Source organism: Hetaerina americana, unplaced genomic scaffold, assembly GCF_022747635.1.
Source record: "Hetaerina americana unplaced genomic scaffold, ioHetAmer1.1.p SCAF_11, whole genome shotgun sequence".
Lineage (NCBI taxonomy): Eukaryota > Metazoa > Arthropoda > Insecta > Odonata > Calopterygidae > Hetaerina > Hetaerina americana.
Window position 1 is genome coordinate 39,452,787 of NW_027286181.1, and position 18,718 is coordinate 39,471,504.

At 37.6% G+C, this 18,718-nt stretch overlaps 2 protein-coding genes across 2 annotated transcripts in view; one reads left to right on the forward strand and one right to left on the reverse strand.

The window, feature by feature from the left end:
* The first annotated feature begins 11,122 nt into the window (after window positions 1–11,122).
* LOC139701160 (uncharacterized) lies at window positions 11,123–12,478 on the forward strand. Its single transcript, XM_071599734.1, has one exon. It carries the CDS (start codon window positions 11,123–11,125, stop codon window positions 12,476–12,478), a length of 1,356 nt encoding a protein of 451 aa, XP_071455835.1.
* Window positions 12,479–15,850: 3,372 nt separating this feature from the next.
* Window positions 15,851–18,718, reverse strand: part of Cdep (Chondrocyte-derived ezrin-like domain containing protein) — a 69,481-nt gene continuing 66,613 nt past the window's right edge. The window contains exon 25 of the mRNA XM_071599736.1: window positions 15,851–18,285. Coding sequence (XP_071455837.1) covers window positions 18,180–18,285 — 106 coding nt within the window. The 3' untranslated portion in view covers window positions 15,851–18,179. The remainder of the gene's footprint in view (window positions 18,286–18,718) is intronic.

Below are 18,718 nucleotides of genomic sequence, written 5' to 3' on the forward strand. Positions count from 1 at the left end.
TTTAAAACATATATGTTTACACATCACAATGTACAAGTAAATAACATGATTGCTTTATAATTTCAGCTATCAGGTTTTGATAGCATGTTGGGTTTCTACTAGAGCAAAGAATAAATAACATGTGAGAGTTGCAGGAATATGGACTTTAGTGGTTTTGAAAAAACTTTGATAATGGACATCTTATGAAGGGGTTCCATGTTGTTGTGGCCATATTCACAAGTATTGACTGGGTGCATGAACTTCTCCGAAGGGTATTCCTTTTCGACTGGGCCAATGTGAAGAAATGTAACTTGCCCTGACATAGAAAGATAAATTTAGTTGGGGTAAAACAAATATTATAGAAATAGTGCAATTCTTATCTTAGGTCAAAAATTTTGAAAAATCCGGTGCTGCTACTTTCCACAAGAGCACAAAATATCTATTCAAGAAAGAATAGGCATGGCAAAACAGAAGAAATAGTGTGATAGCAAATAATAGATCTGTATGATGAGTTCGTAGGAGTATTGACATCTATCATGATATAAATGGGGTGTTGTAACTTGATTAAGAGATTTATGATAAAGTTTTGGAAGAGTTGTTTTTTGTGAGACTGATGTTATAGTTCTTAATTAATTAACAATCTGCAAAGAGCACAGTCCTGCAAAACAAATGGTGAGGCTTCAATACACATCAAGGATCTTAAAGGCCCTCCTCGAGTCTGAATAGCTTGGGAAGGAGGGGAATATTGTAACTGCACCCGGACGGCAATCAGCTAGTGGGTTAAAAGTTGCATTGAGGTAACTTTCAGGTTTGAAAGAAAAAAATTGCAGTAAATGGTAAGAAAAGGTTTAGGTCCCTAACTGCAAGAATATGTACATACTGCGTTTGCTTGGTTCAACAGAGGTGTTAGATAAGCAGTTCAATGGTAGGAGTATGAAATAAATAGGGTAATTAGAAAATGGCTGTGTAAGGGGCAACTGAAAGTTGTGCAATTCGATGCATTGTCATTATTTTTAGTTTTTTGGTGTTACAAATAATTTAGCATTTTGCTACTTTGCAATTTATTATTTTTCAAACTATTTTTGTTATAATTACATATATCCTTAAACTTGTTAGAATGTTAAAACCAATAATTCATTCTTATTTAATTATTGTATTTCCTAGCTCATTAGATGCACCATGATTTTTCGGTATAGAGTTCATGAGATATGCTTTGATCTGATAGAAAAGTTCAAAGTATGTTGATGTTAACACTTAATGCAGAGAAAATTGAATTGTTATATTAAAAAATTAGTAGCTACACATATTAACATTTATTCATCGTAGATGCTCAGTAATTCATCACTGGGCCAAAATGCCTGCCTTGTTTCTGTATTGTGTAGCATAATTTTAAATACATAGTTTCTGTTATTATTTTGATTTTATCGAAATATCAAAAGCAACAGTTTTCTATGCCTTTACAACTCTCCATACCACTAAATTTTGAATGCCTGTAGACTGAGAGGTTTTGGGAGGTATGTATTAAAAGGGCAACATGCTGTTAGCCCACTGCATATTAAGTTAAATTGTATAAATTTAGAATTTTTTGAAAGTACTTTTAACAAGCTTTAAAACTCCATTAATTGCTACTGATTCTAACCAGTGATATTATGGGAATGTGTAATCAAGCCAAACTTTTTTTATGACTGATGCTGGAAAAAATTACTTCATAGTATTTTTCCAGATTTTTTTGGCCTATATATAGGTCAAAGTTATACCCATCTACCTCTGGCCCTTAAAATAGGCAGATTTTACTGTGCATTTTGGTAGAAAAAAGTGCATCATATGGTAAATAAGATAGCATTAAATTCGTATGTATAAAGTAACTTCATATGTTTTTCTATAGGTATTACAAAACTGCTCTGGCACTTTTGCTAGCTGATAAATTGGTTCATGGCACTGAGAGGTTTAAAGGTTATTTATGTCTGTAGAAAGGTTGATTAGATAACATTGTAGAGGTGTCTTTTAATTGTCATTCTCGAAGCCTGGAATTTCATCCCTGTAACTAAATGAAAAATCATTTGAAACCTCTACTTCAGAATGTCTTTGTATAACAAATTATCTTCTATGCCATTGAGGAATTACTAATTTGGCATTTTTTAAATGACTTAAAAACTCATATTTCACTGCATTTCATGAAGTGTTGTCACATTCACAAATCTGTGAAATTCTGCTGCTGGCAAAGCACACACTCATACTCACCCATTTTCACCATTTAGCGGACCCTCAAATCTGTGCATGCATTTGCTGATATTCCCCAGTGGCGCAAAATAATTGCATTGCATAATTTCGAGCTAGTGCTGCATGGCCCTGGTGGAGGGCTTCTTGGCCAGGTTTGTGGCTGTGGAATTGCTGTGTGAGACTGCTTCTCTTAAATTAATTTTTCAAGATATGTTAATACAATTATACAAGATCTGTTAAAAAAGTATTACAACTTAGTGTTTTTTTTTCTTTCAAAAAAGATTATTAGGGATCAAGATGGTGCAGTGGCTATCGTACTGGATTCCTACCCAGTGGGCCCAGGTTAAAATCCCAGCGGTGTTGAATATTTTTCAGTGATATCTCAATCTCTACTTCAGGTGCTCTGTGGAGGGCACTTTGAGTGAGTACGCCATCCGTCAGATGGGACGTTAAGCTGTGGACCCCTTGGCGCTTTTCGTAAAGAGTAGGCTAATGCTGATGCCGGGTTTCTCTCCACCCTTCATCCTTTCCTGTCCATCCTTAATGGCGCAAATGACCTCAGCTGTTGGTCGCCTCCCCTATGTACCACTAATACTCAAAAATCATTTACTTATTCACGGATATCTATTTTGTCCCCTTCAAAAGTGATCCCCATTAGATATTATACGCTTGTACAAACTTTTTTTCCAATCCTCGAAGCACTTCAAAAAATCATTTTTTTATCTTGTTCTGCTCCTCCTTTGATGCAGGCTTAGCTCATCAATCCTAGCTTAGCATCTTCCTTTCATGGGCCTCTTCAGTTTCAGGAATAAGAAAGTCACTGGGGGCCGGATCTGGGGAATACGGTGGTTGTGGCATCGTTAGTGTGTTGTTTTTGGCCAAAACTTCGTGCACAAGTAACGATGTGTGAGCAGGGGCGTTGTCATGTTGCAAAAGCCAATTTTTGTTCTTTTACAAATCTGGGCATTTGTGGCGGATTTCTTTGCGCATAATGTGCAGCTAATATTCTTTATGTACCGTTATACCCTGTGGCGAGAACTAATGATGCACCACGCCCCTGCAATCGAAGAAAACTGTAAGCAAAACTTTCACATTCGACCGAACTTGGTGTATTTTTTTCGGTTTTGGCTCATGCTGCAGCTTCCATTGGGATGATTGAGCTTTAGTTTCCACGTCATAACCATAGACCCATGATTCATCACCAGTTATGATCCTCTGGGGCAAATTTGGGTTGTCGTAGACAGAGTCCAACACCTCATTAGCAATGTTAATGCGTTGCTCTTTTTGGTCGATATTGAACAATAAACGATGCTTTGGTCTAAGATAGCTTCTCCATATGCCACAGCCAACATTTGGAATGCGTTTGGGCACTTAATTTTGTTTTTCACACAAAATTTGATTCAGATTTTTTGATCCATTTTTTTGAAGAGGCAAAAATCAGACAAGCCAAAACACATTCAAGCAAAACAGCTGTCAACAATTAACTGAACATTCAAAATAGCCTCACTTTTCGGCTTAAGTGAGAGACATGAGTACCAACATAATGCCACAAAAAATCAAATAATGTAACCTGCAAAACTTCAACACACACTATACTTTTTGAGCAGACCTCGTATCATTAATCAATGATTAACCCTGTGTCCTTTTTTGTAGGGACCACATGACAGATGTATTATTAGGCAGACCTTAACATTATCCTTGGTGATAACTGTGAAGCCATATTCAGAGTAGTTTTTTTCAAGTTTAGCCTACACCGCCTTGTGTAATACAAATTATGGTGGAATGGTTGGAGTGCGGATGTTCATGTTTTTGCTGCTTTGGAAGTCAAGGGAGGGCTGTGACACTGAGTATCTCCCTCTGAATCGGAATCAATATATTATTCCTCACTGCTATTCCTTGTCAATATCTCTAAAATTGTTTCCTGGAGTTTAGAGATGTTGTCATGTTTTCATTAGAATAAAAAATATGAATTCATTTAATGCAAATAGAAATAACATATGTTAAATTAAGATGTGGCAGCAAAACTAAAGGTGACATGTTGACATGGGTAGATGCAAGTAACACTTTGTACTCAATAAACAAAGCTGAAGTAAAAGTATTAACTCTCGAAAGAGTTCAACAATGTTGGCAATATAGATACCTACATCAGGCATGGTATATACATACGCACATGCAAAGGGAAAAAGGAATGGGTTCTTCATGATCTGTTTCTAAGGAACTGGAAATGTTGCGACTTAAGGTGACATTTTTTTGGAGTTAACTTCATTTACCATTTATATGGTTCATTTAAATCTAAAAAATACCCCAGTAGCTGTCAGGAACGGCATGTGGTGGGATCTGTAAGGGCATTAGGCATACATGTGTGGGGTGCGGCAACATAACTTCCTTTTTTAAAGGTATTTTGCTTCATAAAAAAGGTTACATTGCTGCACTCTGTACAATATACTTGTACCTATGCATATGTGTTCAGGTGCAATTATTGACTCAGTTCAATATTTTATGACCATGTATTGTGAGAGGGAAGAATAAGTACTTGAATCTTTTGCTGACTAAAACTTTCTCTCTTTTTGCTCTAGTGGTCGATTCTGCTAATATAATGTGGTACCATAATAGTTCTTGGTGCCAGAAGAAAACTCAGGTGTCCTTTAGCCTATATACAGTCTGTCTTGCCTCTTCCTTTGTGAATCAAGGGTCTCCCTACCGAAGTTCCTCCAAGATGCCATCATGCCTACCTTTCTCATAGTCATTTCCAATAAACCTGGTGATTTTTCTCCTAAAATTATCCAATGCATTATCTCCTATGGATCCCAAATATTAGCTCATTACATTATCCCACAATGTCTGAAGAAACCTAGCTTTGAGGATCACCTGAATACTCCCCTGATGTGTGTGCTGTATGAAAGATTTGATGTCAGTGTAATGCACAAGTATTTGACTGGTTCTTAAATGCTTAACTCGATCTCTTCTAATTCATAATTTACACCTTGTTCTCCTTTCCTTTTTCTCAAAACTTGTGTGCTGTACATATTGTTTGATATATAATTCTAACCCCCATTCCTTCCATCAATGCCATATCTGGCTCAACTAACTGGGGTATCCCACAAACTGCTAGTGTCCTTATTCCTCTGAAGTTCAATGTGTCACCTGCAAATAATATATGGTTGTTGCTATGGTGGAAACATTTTTGTTTATATCAATAAACGCAGGGAGAGAACATTTCCGTGGCAGTCCTGTATTTACTTAACTGTAATCAACGAGAAATTATTGAAAGTATCTTTTGTTTACGGTTAGGTGAGTAGTTCCTACCTCCTGATACCATAGAACTAGATCTCAGTTCGTATAAATGCGAATTAATTGAGAAAGACCATTTCGTTATTTGACTTTCTTTACAAATAAAAATTCAGCATCTTGTACATTCCCATCTCCCGATTTCAGGATAATGGATGAAAAGACTCATTTGTTTTTGCGAATCCAATGAAAACTTTTCCTGGTACGTAGTTTTTGCCTGACAAAAATGTTCCGAGAAAAATGACTGCATAAGCCATTATTTGATTATTGGCTCCAGCCGTTGGAGATCTTGTTAATGCGACGAAGGGTCGAACTTCCAGTTGCTGAGGGAAGGGACTGGTGCCCCGCTGAGAGGGTCGAAACGAGTTTGAATTTCATACCCGACTTTCACACGCTCTTAATCACTCCCATGTATTCGTCCCCTTTCTTCAACGAAGCGAGAATAGCTGTCCTGCCTACCGCTAGCTGCAATGCCATTCGAATTTTATGCTTGTACATATATTAAGTATTTATTTACGTAGTGATTAGTAATTTCTTCGATATCGCGGGTGAAAGGTGTAGTTTCCTCGAATAGCTTTGAATTGTGTGAAAGTGAGAAGTTAATATATTTTTTGTAGGAAAATAATTATATGTGGTGTTTTTCACTTACTGGTGTACTTATATTGCTTTGTCTTGTGAGGTCGTCCGTACAAAAAAAATTTTCGTTGTTCGTCTCATAGATGTTTAAGCTAGTATGGTTTTTTCTTTATTTCTGCCAGTAGAAATTAATATACTTCTGAGTGACGATTAGCTGGGATAAATAGGCTGAGGATTTTAGATTAACTTTGTTTTCCTCTTTCCATTTGAGGTATTAAGTAAAGCATAGGTTTTCTTAACAGTCTCTCTCAATGCATAAGTCTCCCCGCTCAAGAAAGCCGGCTAATGCGCGTATGTAACAGCTCGTATCGCCGGAGAAGAATGTGCTATATCTGCGTTCTTGGTATCGCTGGAGAAGTTTGTGCTGTATCTTCGTTCTAGGAATGAAGGTGGAACATCTTAGGAGACCTAGTTTCTATTCTGGGCTTTAATCCAGTGCCCTTAGTTAATTTAATTTGTTAGTGGAATGTGGTCTCCTGCGCTCGTTGGAGGAGCCAGTAATTTGTTTCGCTTCCCCGAAAACTCTTCAACATTCACAGAATATATAATTCGGGATGGGTCATGGCCACTCATTAAACGAGGATGACTTTCCTGCTATTGCAAGTTAAGAAGGGTAATTTATTTAACTCCATTCTGTCTTTATATTCTCTTGCTGTGTGGGTTTAGAAGTTACTTTTTTGTATTCATGTTTCCGGTGCTTCTAGATTTATTCTCTTACTATATTGAGATTAAGGAAGACATCTTTTTTGCATTCCATTATTATTTGAATTGTTAGTTATTTGCAGAAAAGGTAGAAAGCTTTACACATGAATTATTATGCTGTTTTCGTCGACACACCGAGGAGTTAGCTGTTTTTAACCGTGGGATTTTAATCCATCTTGAATCTGCGAGAAAAAGATACTTTTTAAATTAGGGAAACATTTTTGCAAACAGTTTTTTTAAGGGTGTTTCGACTGGACGACACCAGTGCCGAACGGGCTGGGGGTGGGGATGCAGTCATTCGGGGGTTCTTATATGGTACACCATCCGAATGCAATGCTCGGCGTCGTTTCAGACGGCGGTAACCGCACATGTACCGAAATAGATACATGCATAGAGTATTATTTTGTATTCATGACCGGAACCGATCAAGTTGTGCAACTTGTATCTACCATACGGGGGTGCCGTTGGCTCATAGAAATCTATATAAAGTATTCGTCAAGCAGTTGCCTCGCCTGTTTATTTTATTGGAAGATTCATGTACCGGTCATGATCTCTCGCGTTTTTCCTCCAAGACCATACCAAAAGAAGAGGATGACTTTTAAAGAGTTTTATCGAAGATTTTAACTTATTTTTTTAAATGACTCTGAAAACTACGTTTGAACGAGTTTATTGGGGAGTATTTCCGTGTTGATCTCGGCATTATGTCCGTAAGGATAGCTAATATGTGTATCATGCCTTCATTCTAGTAAAAAAAATGTCATCCAAAAAGAATCAGGATTCCTCGCCCAGGGCAATTGGCTTGTACGCAGGACCGTTTGGGCTATCTTTAAATAGGAATTAGTGTAAATTCAGCAATCATGTCGCTTGGGGCTACCTGGGAACAGTACCCACCTCAATACTCACGGCAGGAATTTGGAGCATGCCACATTCGTCCCGTAGCGGCGCAGAAACCTGCCGGAGACAGCACTGGCGGAAGTCTCCTCAACCGGCTTGGTACTGGATACTATTACACGGAAACCTGGCGGGAATCTGCGATTATTCACATCTTGAAACAAGGAAATGACTGGCTCGTCCCATCTCCGCTGCCTGTGCTAGGCAATGGAAAGGATCTTCAATCGTGGGCTCTTATGGTGGTTGTAGAGGTTGCACATTCTTTCCATAATCCAGTTAGATTTCGGCAGGGATGCTCGACCATTCGAGCGAACGGGAAATTTTCTCCTGGAAGCTTTTCTTCTTCGCCAACACGTTGTAGCCGTCTTCATCAACTCGGAGAAGGTATGCGACATGGTTTGGTGGAAGAAAACTTAGCACACATTCTGTGAATGGAATTTGAGGGGAACTTGTCTATTTTGATTCTGATGCAATCGCGTATTTGAAGTAAGGATCGAGGAGCATCTCTCCCAACTTCACAAACAGGGCAATGAAATCCCCCATTAGCTCTGTCTTATGCGTAACACTCTGGGCAAGCGCAATCAATGATCTTGATTCAATCTAATTTTTCGGCAATGACATCACTGTTCGTCGACGTTCTATTGATTTTCTACTTATCATTGAAACTCATTAATTCTACGAAACGAATCCAGCGAACTTTGGCTACTTTATAGCTCGGTCCCGAGAAAGTCTTTTTCTATCCTTGGGAAAACCGATGTTTATTAAATTTCACCGTTTGGGAAGTATTCGCAGAACGATTTTCGACCGCCGTATTAATCTGTGCTAGTAACAGTTTTGAAAGTGGTGTGCTTAAATCTGTTATTTTTATGGTAACACATTGTATCGTCATCTGTGGTGCTGACCGCACGACCAGGCTTTTGCTATACTGCTCACTAGTGTTTTCGAAGAAATAGACTATTGGTTGTTAAGTACTCTAATACTCCCATACTCATGATAATTACACAGCCTATTTTATTGGACCACGATGCTGCGGCTTACCAGCGTGGTCAGCTCTCTTAGCCCGAGTCGCTACCCTGGTTTTTTCCATTAGGACGCCTACGGGAATATGTTGATGTCCAAATATTTTACTGTAGAAAACGCAACCGCGCTTTAACTTAAGTTTTATCCCATGGTTTATGCTACTGGCAGACAAGGACCATTAGGCTTCAAAGCATGCGCTGTAAGGATTCCATAGAGGGAGCGCTTTGTGCTTCCTAATGCTTGACCATTGCGATCCGCTATTAATACCATGAGGTACTTCATGGAGCTTGTCAAAATAAAACGTACAGAATTCAAAGAAGTGCTAAACCGCCGATTCGAAGTACCACAGTCTTTTCGAGGAAATTTAGAATCGCCATCCTGACTGAAATCCTCATGTCATTACCATGAATGTTAATGCTAAGTGTTTTTATAATTTGGTAGGTTACGCTGCAAAGCTCCTTAGTCGGTCCTTTTAAAGATGTTGAATAGCCTTGGATGTACAATCAATACAATATTTCTGCTCAAACTATGCCGAAAGATTATTTGATTCCCAAAAGAAGGTAAGTTGTGAGTAGATAAACCGTGAAAACTCCCAAAATAGTTTCATTGACTTATTTACTGGGCGATTGAGTTTTGTTATCTTCTGTCGTAACGTTGGTTTTTATCAATCCGTTGGAATAAGATAACGCATTTTTAAGCTACTTAGTGCACTAAGGTGACCTATAGACCGAAAATTCCTGATTGTAATCAATTCTTACTGGTGTGACGCACTCGTATTTTACTTAAGAGTACATGTCCAATTTTTTAGTCGAGGTAATCTTACTTAAGCATGATCATTCAGAAAAATTGGGAATACATTGAAATTTTTTAGTCGAGGTAATCTTACTTAAGCATGATCATTCAGAAAAATTGGGAATACATTGAAATTTGAGTGAAAACGCGTCAAACGTAAATGTATTTAGTGAAAAGTAATCTTTTGGGTAAATCTTAACTTAGCAACGCATTTTTCTGGAAAATCGACCCGTTAAAATTCAATTTGTTTCTAGCGAAAGGGGATACTCGTGAGAATGCTTTAAGTGCTACCATTGTGAGACAAAAGAATGGAGAAAGAAAACACTTCAATTCAAAACAAGGCACTTCCAAGTTTTTGCGGAGTACATAATGCAAATATTAAATAAAATTTATTATTTGCATTAAATGATGGATTAGCTTAAAATTTTGTTTTTAATGATACCTAGTCGGGATCCGTCAAATTGGTGGATTACAATATATTTCACGCCGTGAGAATAGCACTAATGAAATATTTCCTTTTGAAAGTTTTCTGTATAAATCATGTGACCTCACATTTCATTTGACTCTAGTGCAACAGACATTTATTCTATGCGACGATGTTAACTTGAACAACATCTAATGATCACCAATTTTTCTTGACATAATCATTCAGCAATAAGAAGCTGATCTAAGCTGATTCATCTCGCAGTAAAATTTCTGAACAAGCGCAGTCTAGGATTAATACATTTCTGGTTGGAAAATTCTATAAGAAAAATGGCATTGTGCCTTATTCACGATTGTCCTGTCGTTATAACTTTGAAACCAACATATGACTTTTGTGTGCTTTTGCGTAGATACACTGAAAAAAAGATTTTGATTATGTCATGGAGTTATAAATATTGTTATACTATCCCTTTTTCTTAGACAGCATGATTCAGACTTACCTGAGCTGTAATGTACCTTACATCAGAGTCAGTTCAATTAAGTGCAAGTTGAGATTGTTGTTTCGTGGATAATAACTAATAGTTTTCCAGTGAAAAATTACACGATGCCTCAGTATATAGTTCCTTTGTCTCAGTTGTGCTACTGCTGTTTAAAATTTTGTCCGAATCGATTCACGATATTTCTTCCTTCCGATGGTATATAAAGGCGAAATCGTATCGATGCTTCTTTTTTTTCCAAAATTAGTTGCACGAGATAATGACGATTTCACATGGAGAAAATTGTGCGATAATACCTTGGATGCTGATAGGATCCATTTTCTCACTTCGAAGTGACTCTGCCTCCTCGTGATTTCGTCTGGATGTCTAATATCACAGAGATTCTTCCATCCGTAGTTTCCGACGGTTTTCCCTCCGCCGTTTTTCATTTGAAATTTCTCTCGATTCGAGGGCCAGTCCCAGGCGCGAGAGAAGCAGGGGAACGGCTGGTGCTCAAATGAGGGGAGTGCGTGGGGGAGCGTGGTGTTTGGACTCACCGCTTGCACTGTGTTGCGCAACTCTCGGGTGTGACATATGCGGGCCAGAGGTACATAACCTGAATCTAGGGCACAAGGTTTTGCACGTCTCTTAAGTTTCGCGCTCATCATTGCTCATGCGGATCCCTGTGTCGCACGATGGATCCACTCCACGAATTGACAGACCACATAAGGAAAGAAGATTTGATCCTTGCCATCAGGAGGTTGACGGGCGAAACTGAAATTCTTCTTTCGGAAGTTGTAGATGTGAAAAGGGCCACCAGTGGTATCGAGGGATTTACTTCAACAGTCGTTCGTGTACACGCCTCTTACCGAGTGCGAGGAGACAGTGAGGAACACAGAGTGTCGTTCGTCGCCAAGACAGCCCCTCTTGAAGAATCTCAGATGGAAATAGTAAAATCTTGCAGAGTCTTCATTAGAGAAGGTGTTTACTTCACTGAGATAGTTCCTTTGATGTTGAAAGCATCGGCGGGTCGTGTTGAGTTGCCGCTTCCGGTATGTTATCACGCCGTTTACGATGGAGTTAATGACGCAATATACATGGAAGACCTCGGCGCTAAGGGTTTTCGGACACCAAGGAGGACATACCAGTTAGATGGCTTGGACCTGGACCACTGCATTGTTGCTCTGAAGAACCTTGGTCGGCTTCATGCATTAGCGTTCGCCGCTGAAAGGCTCCTGCCAAAGGAGAAGGGCAGTATTCTGAAGATTTTTCCTGACCTAGCGAAAGATGCTGTGATTTACGATAGAAAACCTGGGCAGCCCCAGCAGCCATATCAGGGTATGGTGGAAAGAGGTTTGGAAGTTGTTTTGATGATCTCGAAGCAACTTGAAGGTCTCCCAAAAAAAGCTGAAGCTACTGGGATTTTGGGTAAAGTGTTAGAAGGCCTATGGCCAACCCTGAAGAGGTTGATCGAGCCCAGGCAAGGTGGTATTAACATCCTTACTCATGGTGATTACTGGTTAAATAATATCATGTTCAGATATGGAGTAAATGGAGTGACACCAGTTGAGGCAAAGATAATCGATTTTCAAGTAGCAAGGTACTGCCATCCAGCTGTTGATGTGATAAATTTTATGTACATTAGCACAAGAAGACCCATGAGGGATAAACATTTTGATATGCTAGTCAATGAATATTATAATTCCATGGTTGAAACTTTGAGTGCCCTAGATCAGCCAATTCCAATTTCTCTGGTAGACTTCAAGTTGGATCTTTTTGGTGTTTACAGAACATTTGGTGTCATAGTTTCTGCTGCTTTCTTACCCCTGATGATGCTTGGTGAGGACTTTGTCCCATCAAATGCTGATGAAATGACTAAAGAGAAATATGAGGATTTTTTTAAGACAGGTTGTTCTTCTTTAATACTACAGCGTTATGCAAGTGATAGTAATTATCGATCAAAAGTGGAGGTTGAGCTCAGAGAGTTTATTGAGGTGATACTCCCAGATGGTTTAGACTCAATTGAGTCATCACCTCTTATGATATCATGAATATACAATTTATTTCAGAGTGGTTGGACTGTAAAAAAATACAATGGCTGTGATTGAGGTAGGCAATGCCATTCAAATTGCACTTAACAATCACTAAAATTTTTTATGGACATTAAATAATTGAGAAATAATTAAAAATTGATGCCTCTTTACTAATACTACTTACAGATGCTATCCTGGTGTGGATAAGTTAATCTATGTAGTGCTAAGAGTACCAACAGATAAATGGCATGTATTGAATAACCAAAACATTAAGAGAAATAATCATTGTTGTCAAATGTGGCCAGTGTTCTGGGGAGAAAACCAAATGGTCTAAGCATTCTTTGAATATTATATACATAGCAGACCTTATTATGATCAGTTTCTGTAACTGAGAATCTAAGATATAAAAGTTATCCTTATAGTGATGTGGTACAAATTAAATATGTGCGGGTGAAAAAAGCTGTAATAGTGTTAAGTGATCAAAACAATTTTATTCCATAACATTTCAATATGATTATATTGGTTGTTTTTCAGTAATAATAATAAAGGTTAAATAAAAATTTATGATCTTTAAGATGTTTTCAAGTACACCATTAGAATTCCACTTGTATGCCCAATTAAATGGACTATCAGTCTTAAATTGTATTTTTTATTTACTGTATCCATAGGGTATTTTGCAATGCCAGAGTTTTAGCACAAAATTTATCTCTATGATCGCTTCCAAAAACAATATTGAGGGATAACAATGAGAGTGTAATTGTTGCATATAAAAATAATAACAGTAGAAATGGCATCCAAGTGCTAAAATTGATATTTTTTTCTTTTTGGTTGACTTCTTGAACCATTCCAATGCTCCTGTGTTACAAATGTATTAACTTACCTGAAGCATTAAAATCCAATCCAGTATAATCATTTAGGGTGCAAGAAACAATGGGTGTGGCGTTTAAAAAAAGATAACTTTGTGAACGTCCAACAATCGTTTGGTGTTGATATATTATGCAGCTGTTATTAGCTCAAAAAATAGCAGAATAGCAGAGACTGAATTTTGGTGATTTATAGTATAGGGTCCATGGGGATATATCATAAATTAACCGGGCTTTACTGAATATTTTGGGGATTAAGAAGACTCCGAAGGAGCATTTTACTTTCCATTTTACAAGGATGCCTGCATTTAATAAACTGGTTAGTTATGTGGTATGCTTGGTATTGACCTTGGATGAAAATGTGACTAATGGGGAATTTGTGGCATTGAGCATTGAGGTCTCAGTACTTGCAATCTGGGTATTGACACTGCAATGATATTCTACTTCGTAATGTTGAGGAGCATGGTCGCACGGATCGATGTACTCCAGGAGGGAAGCGGCATTATCCGTGATGTTGAGGAGCTCTGGATCAGGGATGACCCGCCATCTTCTGCCATCACTCTCCTCGTCATTGGTGTCATCGTTGTCTGGAGCAGGGTGATCTTCTGAGTCTGGGGGACTTCCGAGTAGTTGTAGTCTTCCTCCGTGTCAGATTTGGAGCCGGAGAGGCTCGCGATGTTGCTCATGGGCTTGCTGGAACCTTGCTATAGTAAAGGAGTATCAGCAGCCACGGGCCACTCGTGGAGGAATGACCGAATGTTGGTGGAGTTAATATCATCTGCCTCCACGGGGTTCTCCGGAGCCCCGTGCCTGGGGTGCTGGCTGAAAGGGCTGCTGCGCGGGCTCTGAACCTGGAGGTTCTCCTTTCCATGGGCTGGGGTAGGCTGGCGGTGAGGGGTGAGGTGTGGGCTGCAACAAGACAATTCCTTGGAAGTCTGAGGGATCTCGTCCGAAACTCTGGGGGACATTCTGATGGAGTCTGGCCAACCCAATTTAGCCTTGGTTAGGAGAACTCTGCCTCTGTTGTATAATAAACTACGGCTAGTTAGGGGTAACAATTCCCAGTCACCAACCAGCCCAAGGACGAATTCAGGTTCATGTAGGTCACACATCTTGAATTTGGTGGAGGTCTTTTGGGCCTAGAGCATTGTAAAAAGCTTTAATTCCTCATCACTCTCGGGTATGTCGATGTTTGGTGCTGGTGGCTCAGGTCGCAGGGCTGCACACGTGACCAGTCCCATGTGTCCTCTGCACATCTGGATGCTTTGGAGTTGCTTTCTTTATTGAGAAGTGTGGGCTAATTGTTCCTCCTTTCTGTCGTAGTACACCCGAGTGATTGTGTGTGTATGTAAATCATTTCTGTTTCGTTTTGTTATTTCTGTGTGATTGACGTGCCCCTGGCATAGGAGGAATCCTAGTAAACCCTGAACGAGTGAGCACTTGTGAATGGCAAAGGTCCCTGTTTTTAAATACACCTGAGTGATTGAGCAAGGCCATGCTTACATCCATTTTATAATTTTGTATTCATCTGTGTGATTGATGGGTTACTGGGATAGGAAGAATCATTGTAAACCCTGAACTAGTGAGTGAGTGCGATTCACAAAGGTCTAACACACCTGAGTGATTGCAAATGGGAACTTGGGCCTTTACTTTTTATTGTTTTAATTCCAGTATGAGTACAACGGGTCCCTGGCATAGGATATATCCTTACAAGTCCTGAGTGTGTGTGTGTGAATGCGATTCACAAGAGTGGCTCTTATTCCTTAACAAACCCTAGTGATAGAGTGTTTGTAAGTTAGTTTTATTTTTTTTATTATTAATTTTACCTTTTTGTGTGTGATTGAGGTATATATGTGGGTCAATTTTCCAAGCACACCCAAGTGACCTAGTGTGTGTTCCCTATCTTTCCCCTTACTTGTAACTTTGTTTTACCTTCCCCCCCTCTTTACAAGCCTAGTGCCAATCAAGTTGACGGTCTAAGCTATCTTGTTTTCATTGTTTCATGACCATAGGTACGTTAATTTGTATTTACATAATAACATTGGTTTTTAATTCATCTTGGAAGGCTTTAAATTCAAAAATTTTATCATGATGTATCGAATGTTCAAGCATAAAATGAAAAAACATCCCTGAGAAGGCCCATTGCTACAAAGGATACTTTCCCATTGCAAGTGACATACTGTCATGTAAAACAGGATCTAGGAAAGAAATACCTATCCAGATTTGTATTTTAAGGTTGAAATTTTGGGTTTCATTTTGCTGAGAGACATCTTATTCCTACCATAAAAAATGTTGACATTGATATGAAATAACTCTCACTTTTACCAAACCTTAAAAACCAATACCATTATGACCTTCCAAATTCTCTAACAGCACCACTCTTGCCTCCCCATCTTTTTTGATGACACATTTCCGGATGAGAAAGAATGAAAGGAAAGGGAAATTTTCTTCACCTGCAGGAGGGATAATTGTTCATGAATTCAGAAAGCATTGGTCAAAAAATGAAAGAATGCAGTTATAAGGACTCAATTTTATTTGTATCATCACAGGAATCTATACAGCATTTTCTTTGAATAATTACAATTTTATCTCTTCAATAACAATAAATTGCTCTTCCTGGGAGATGTTAAAACGTAAATTGTCACCCTGTATAGTATCAATTGACATCAGGTTTCTAGGGAGTTCCACTAATTTCAATACTGGAACACCCATCACAAAAGGTCAAAATTTACCAATACTATCATGCGTATTTTGTAATTTCATTAAAGGATTTTATAAAATATATAGGTATTAATTATTAGCATTTTCTTTTTTATCCAATGTGCAAGATTTTTTTATCTGTAGTCATCAAACTGTAATGATTAAAAAAAATTATTTTTAGTCAGCAATAGCTAGACTATCCAGACTAAACCACTACATAATCATTTAATTCACACCATTCTACAGGATATAATTTTGGAAAGGTATTGAGGTGATGTCAAACGTTGGCTATGGACATATTGTTGTCAAGTGATGTACATATTTTAAAATTAATATGATATCTGAGAACTATTAGCTATAATTTTCAATAAAGGGATAATATGCATGTCCAGGAGATTCCATAACTACGTATTCACTGGTATATATTTTTTCTGTTCCCTGACTCAAATCACAATGCTTGTAACTCACTAATGCTCAGCTCACTCGTGAGAATAATTACTGTGGCACTATAGCTATTTTAAAAATTCGTTTGTATAAAAGACAAAGTAATTTACATATCTATGTACATTATAAAAACTACAACTAATTATTTTATTTGAAAATGGATGGCTTTTTATTACAAGAAGGAATATCTGGTATGTTAAGAAAGGGCTGCTCCTGGATATGGAAGGAAATTTCCAAAAACTGATATGAGCGATGTTATGATTTCACTGAATACAGTGAAATCATAAAGGCACTTCTGCCAGTGTATTATTTAAAAATTACAAAATATTTGTAATTCTAATTTGTCTTATCCTTTTATTTTTGAAATACAGTGGAAACCACTGAAATTTAATATTTCTAGCAACCATTTTCAAACAAAGGGAGGTTTTCATAAATGAGCAGTTAATTCCATTTACATAGATTGGTGTAAAATCGGTGATAAATGCAATGCACATAAAAATTGTTACCTAACCTCATTTGATGCATAGGCTAGTTACAATTGTTGGGTTACACTCTTAACTGATAACATACCAAGTAACAACTACAGCTTCTTTATTCTAAGCTGCAGGTGTATTACTTTGAGCTTATAAACATTTGTGTAACATTAAAATAACCATGTATCAATAGTAATGTTAACAGCATTTTGTTCCATACTCTTGGAGTTATGCCTATGATTATATCATTGATAACACTTATATTCCTTGTGAAGGAGAACAATGCAAATATGCAAAGGCAGATTAGCAGATTTAATTTTACATCACTGCCTACAAAATTTATTTGTCAGCAATACACAAGTGTATGCACACCATGTTGACACAGCCTTTTTGGTACACTTCCACTTAAGCTCAAGGATATGATTCAATTAAAATTCTCACCTTTCATTCATTTTTCATGCCTTTTCAAAATGAATTTGAACAACATGACTTTCATTTTGATATATTTTACATAAAACAATCACCTTAATATGAAACAATTAGATGTATTTTTTCTTTCTTTGTACTGTAAGTACTCTATCAATCAGGCAATGGGTAGCCATACCTGTACTATCATTTGAACATCAGTGAAACATTATTGCATAACACCTTGAGCCATCACAGTATCTTCTGACATAATTGCACAAGAATAAATCACTTTTTTCAGCATTGATTACTATCACTTCAAATGCTCTATCAACAAGAGCCATTATTGCTTCTTTTGTACCTGATATGATGCAGGTTTAAGTTTCCAACAAAATATAGTTAAAGATAAGAGGAAACATTTCTTGGGGCCATCCTCTGACATAATTGCTCTCCTTTGTTGTTGAATATATCATCACAAACAATCATAATCTAAAACTAATTATATGAATTTCGATAATAACAACACAAAGCAGTTCACAATGCTTCAAGAAGCACTCTGGCAGCCTTGATGTTGACAGAGCTCATGGTGACACCACTTACATATTTTATTTGATACAAAATCAGTGCAAAGTGCACCATAGCACCACTTGCATTTAAGACTCAATGAGTAATCTGGAACTTTCTGCTATACAAAGATACTGACACATGGAATTTGAAGTTATGCTTAGGATTCTAAACTAAGTCCCCCAGCAGTTTAATCATGGCATTTATAATCATGGTGTTCAACTTACTTTTGGTTTGATTATCATTTTCAGAAAAATACCAATAGAATTCCTAACTGTTCATTGAATCTTCACCATTGTTTTGAGCACTGTCCTTGCGACTGAAAATTCGATGACGCCCAGCATGCTGTGTGGCACTACTAATTACCTCCATCCACCTATAACAATAGGAGATGAATATTAATGAATGACATCATGCATATATTTGATGAAAATGAAATACAAATATCTGAAAGCTCTTTCATTTCATTTTCACAGCAGTAATTCAAAGTTGTAAGATATATCTTAAGATATTGCTTTTTTAAAAAGAGATTTTGATTATTCATGTGAATTGGCTGGGGAACAGCTCTTTTTTCAATTGAAAAAAATGCCATATTTAGTATAAGTATTTACAAAAACTTGGTACATGTAAGCTAAGGGGGTTAACATTCATATGAAATAATTTATCATTGAGTGTAAAATGGAATGCAACCCAACTGACTAAGTGAAAAATTAGAAAAAGCAGTTTGTAAATGAGAGAGGGTTTTACGTGATTAAATAAAAAATGAGTATCTAAAGGAATGACAAGTAGTTCCTGTAAACACATATGAA

Bases quoted from the DNA above. Each gene is read 5' to 3' on its own strand.
- LOC139701160 (XM_071599734.1), top strand. From the start codon at position 11,123: ATGGATCCACTCCACGAATTGACAGACCACATAAGGAAAGAAGATTTG.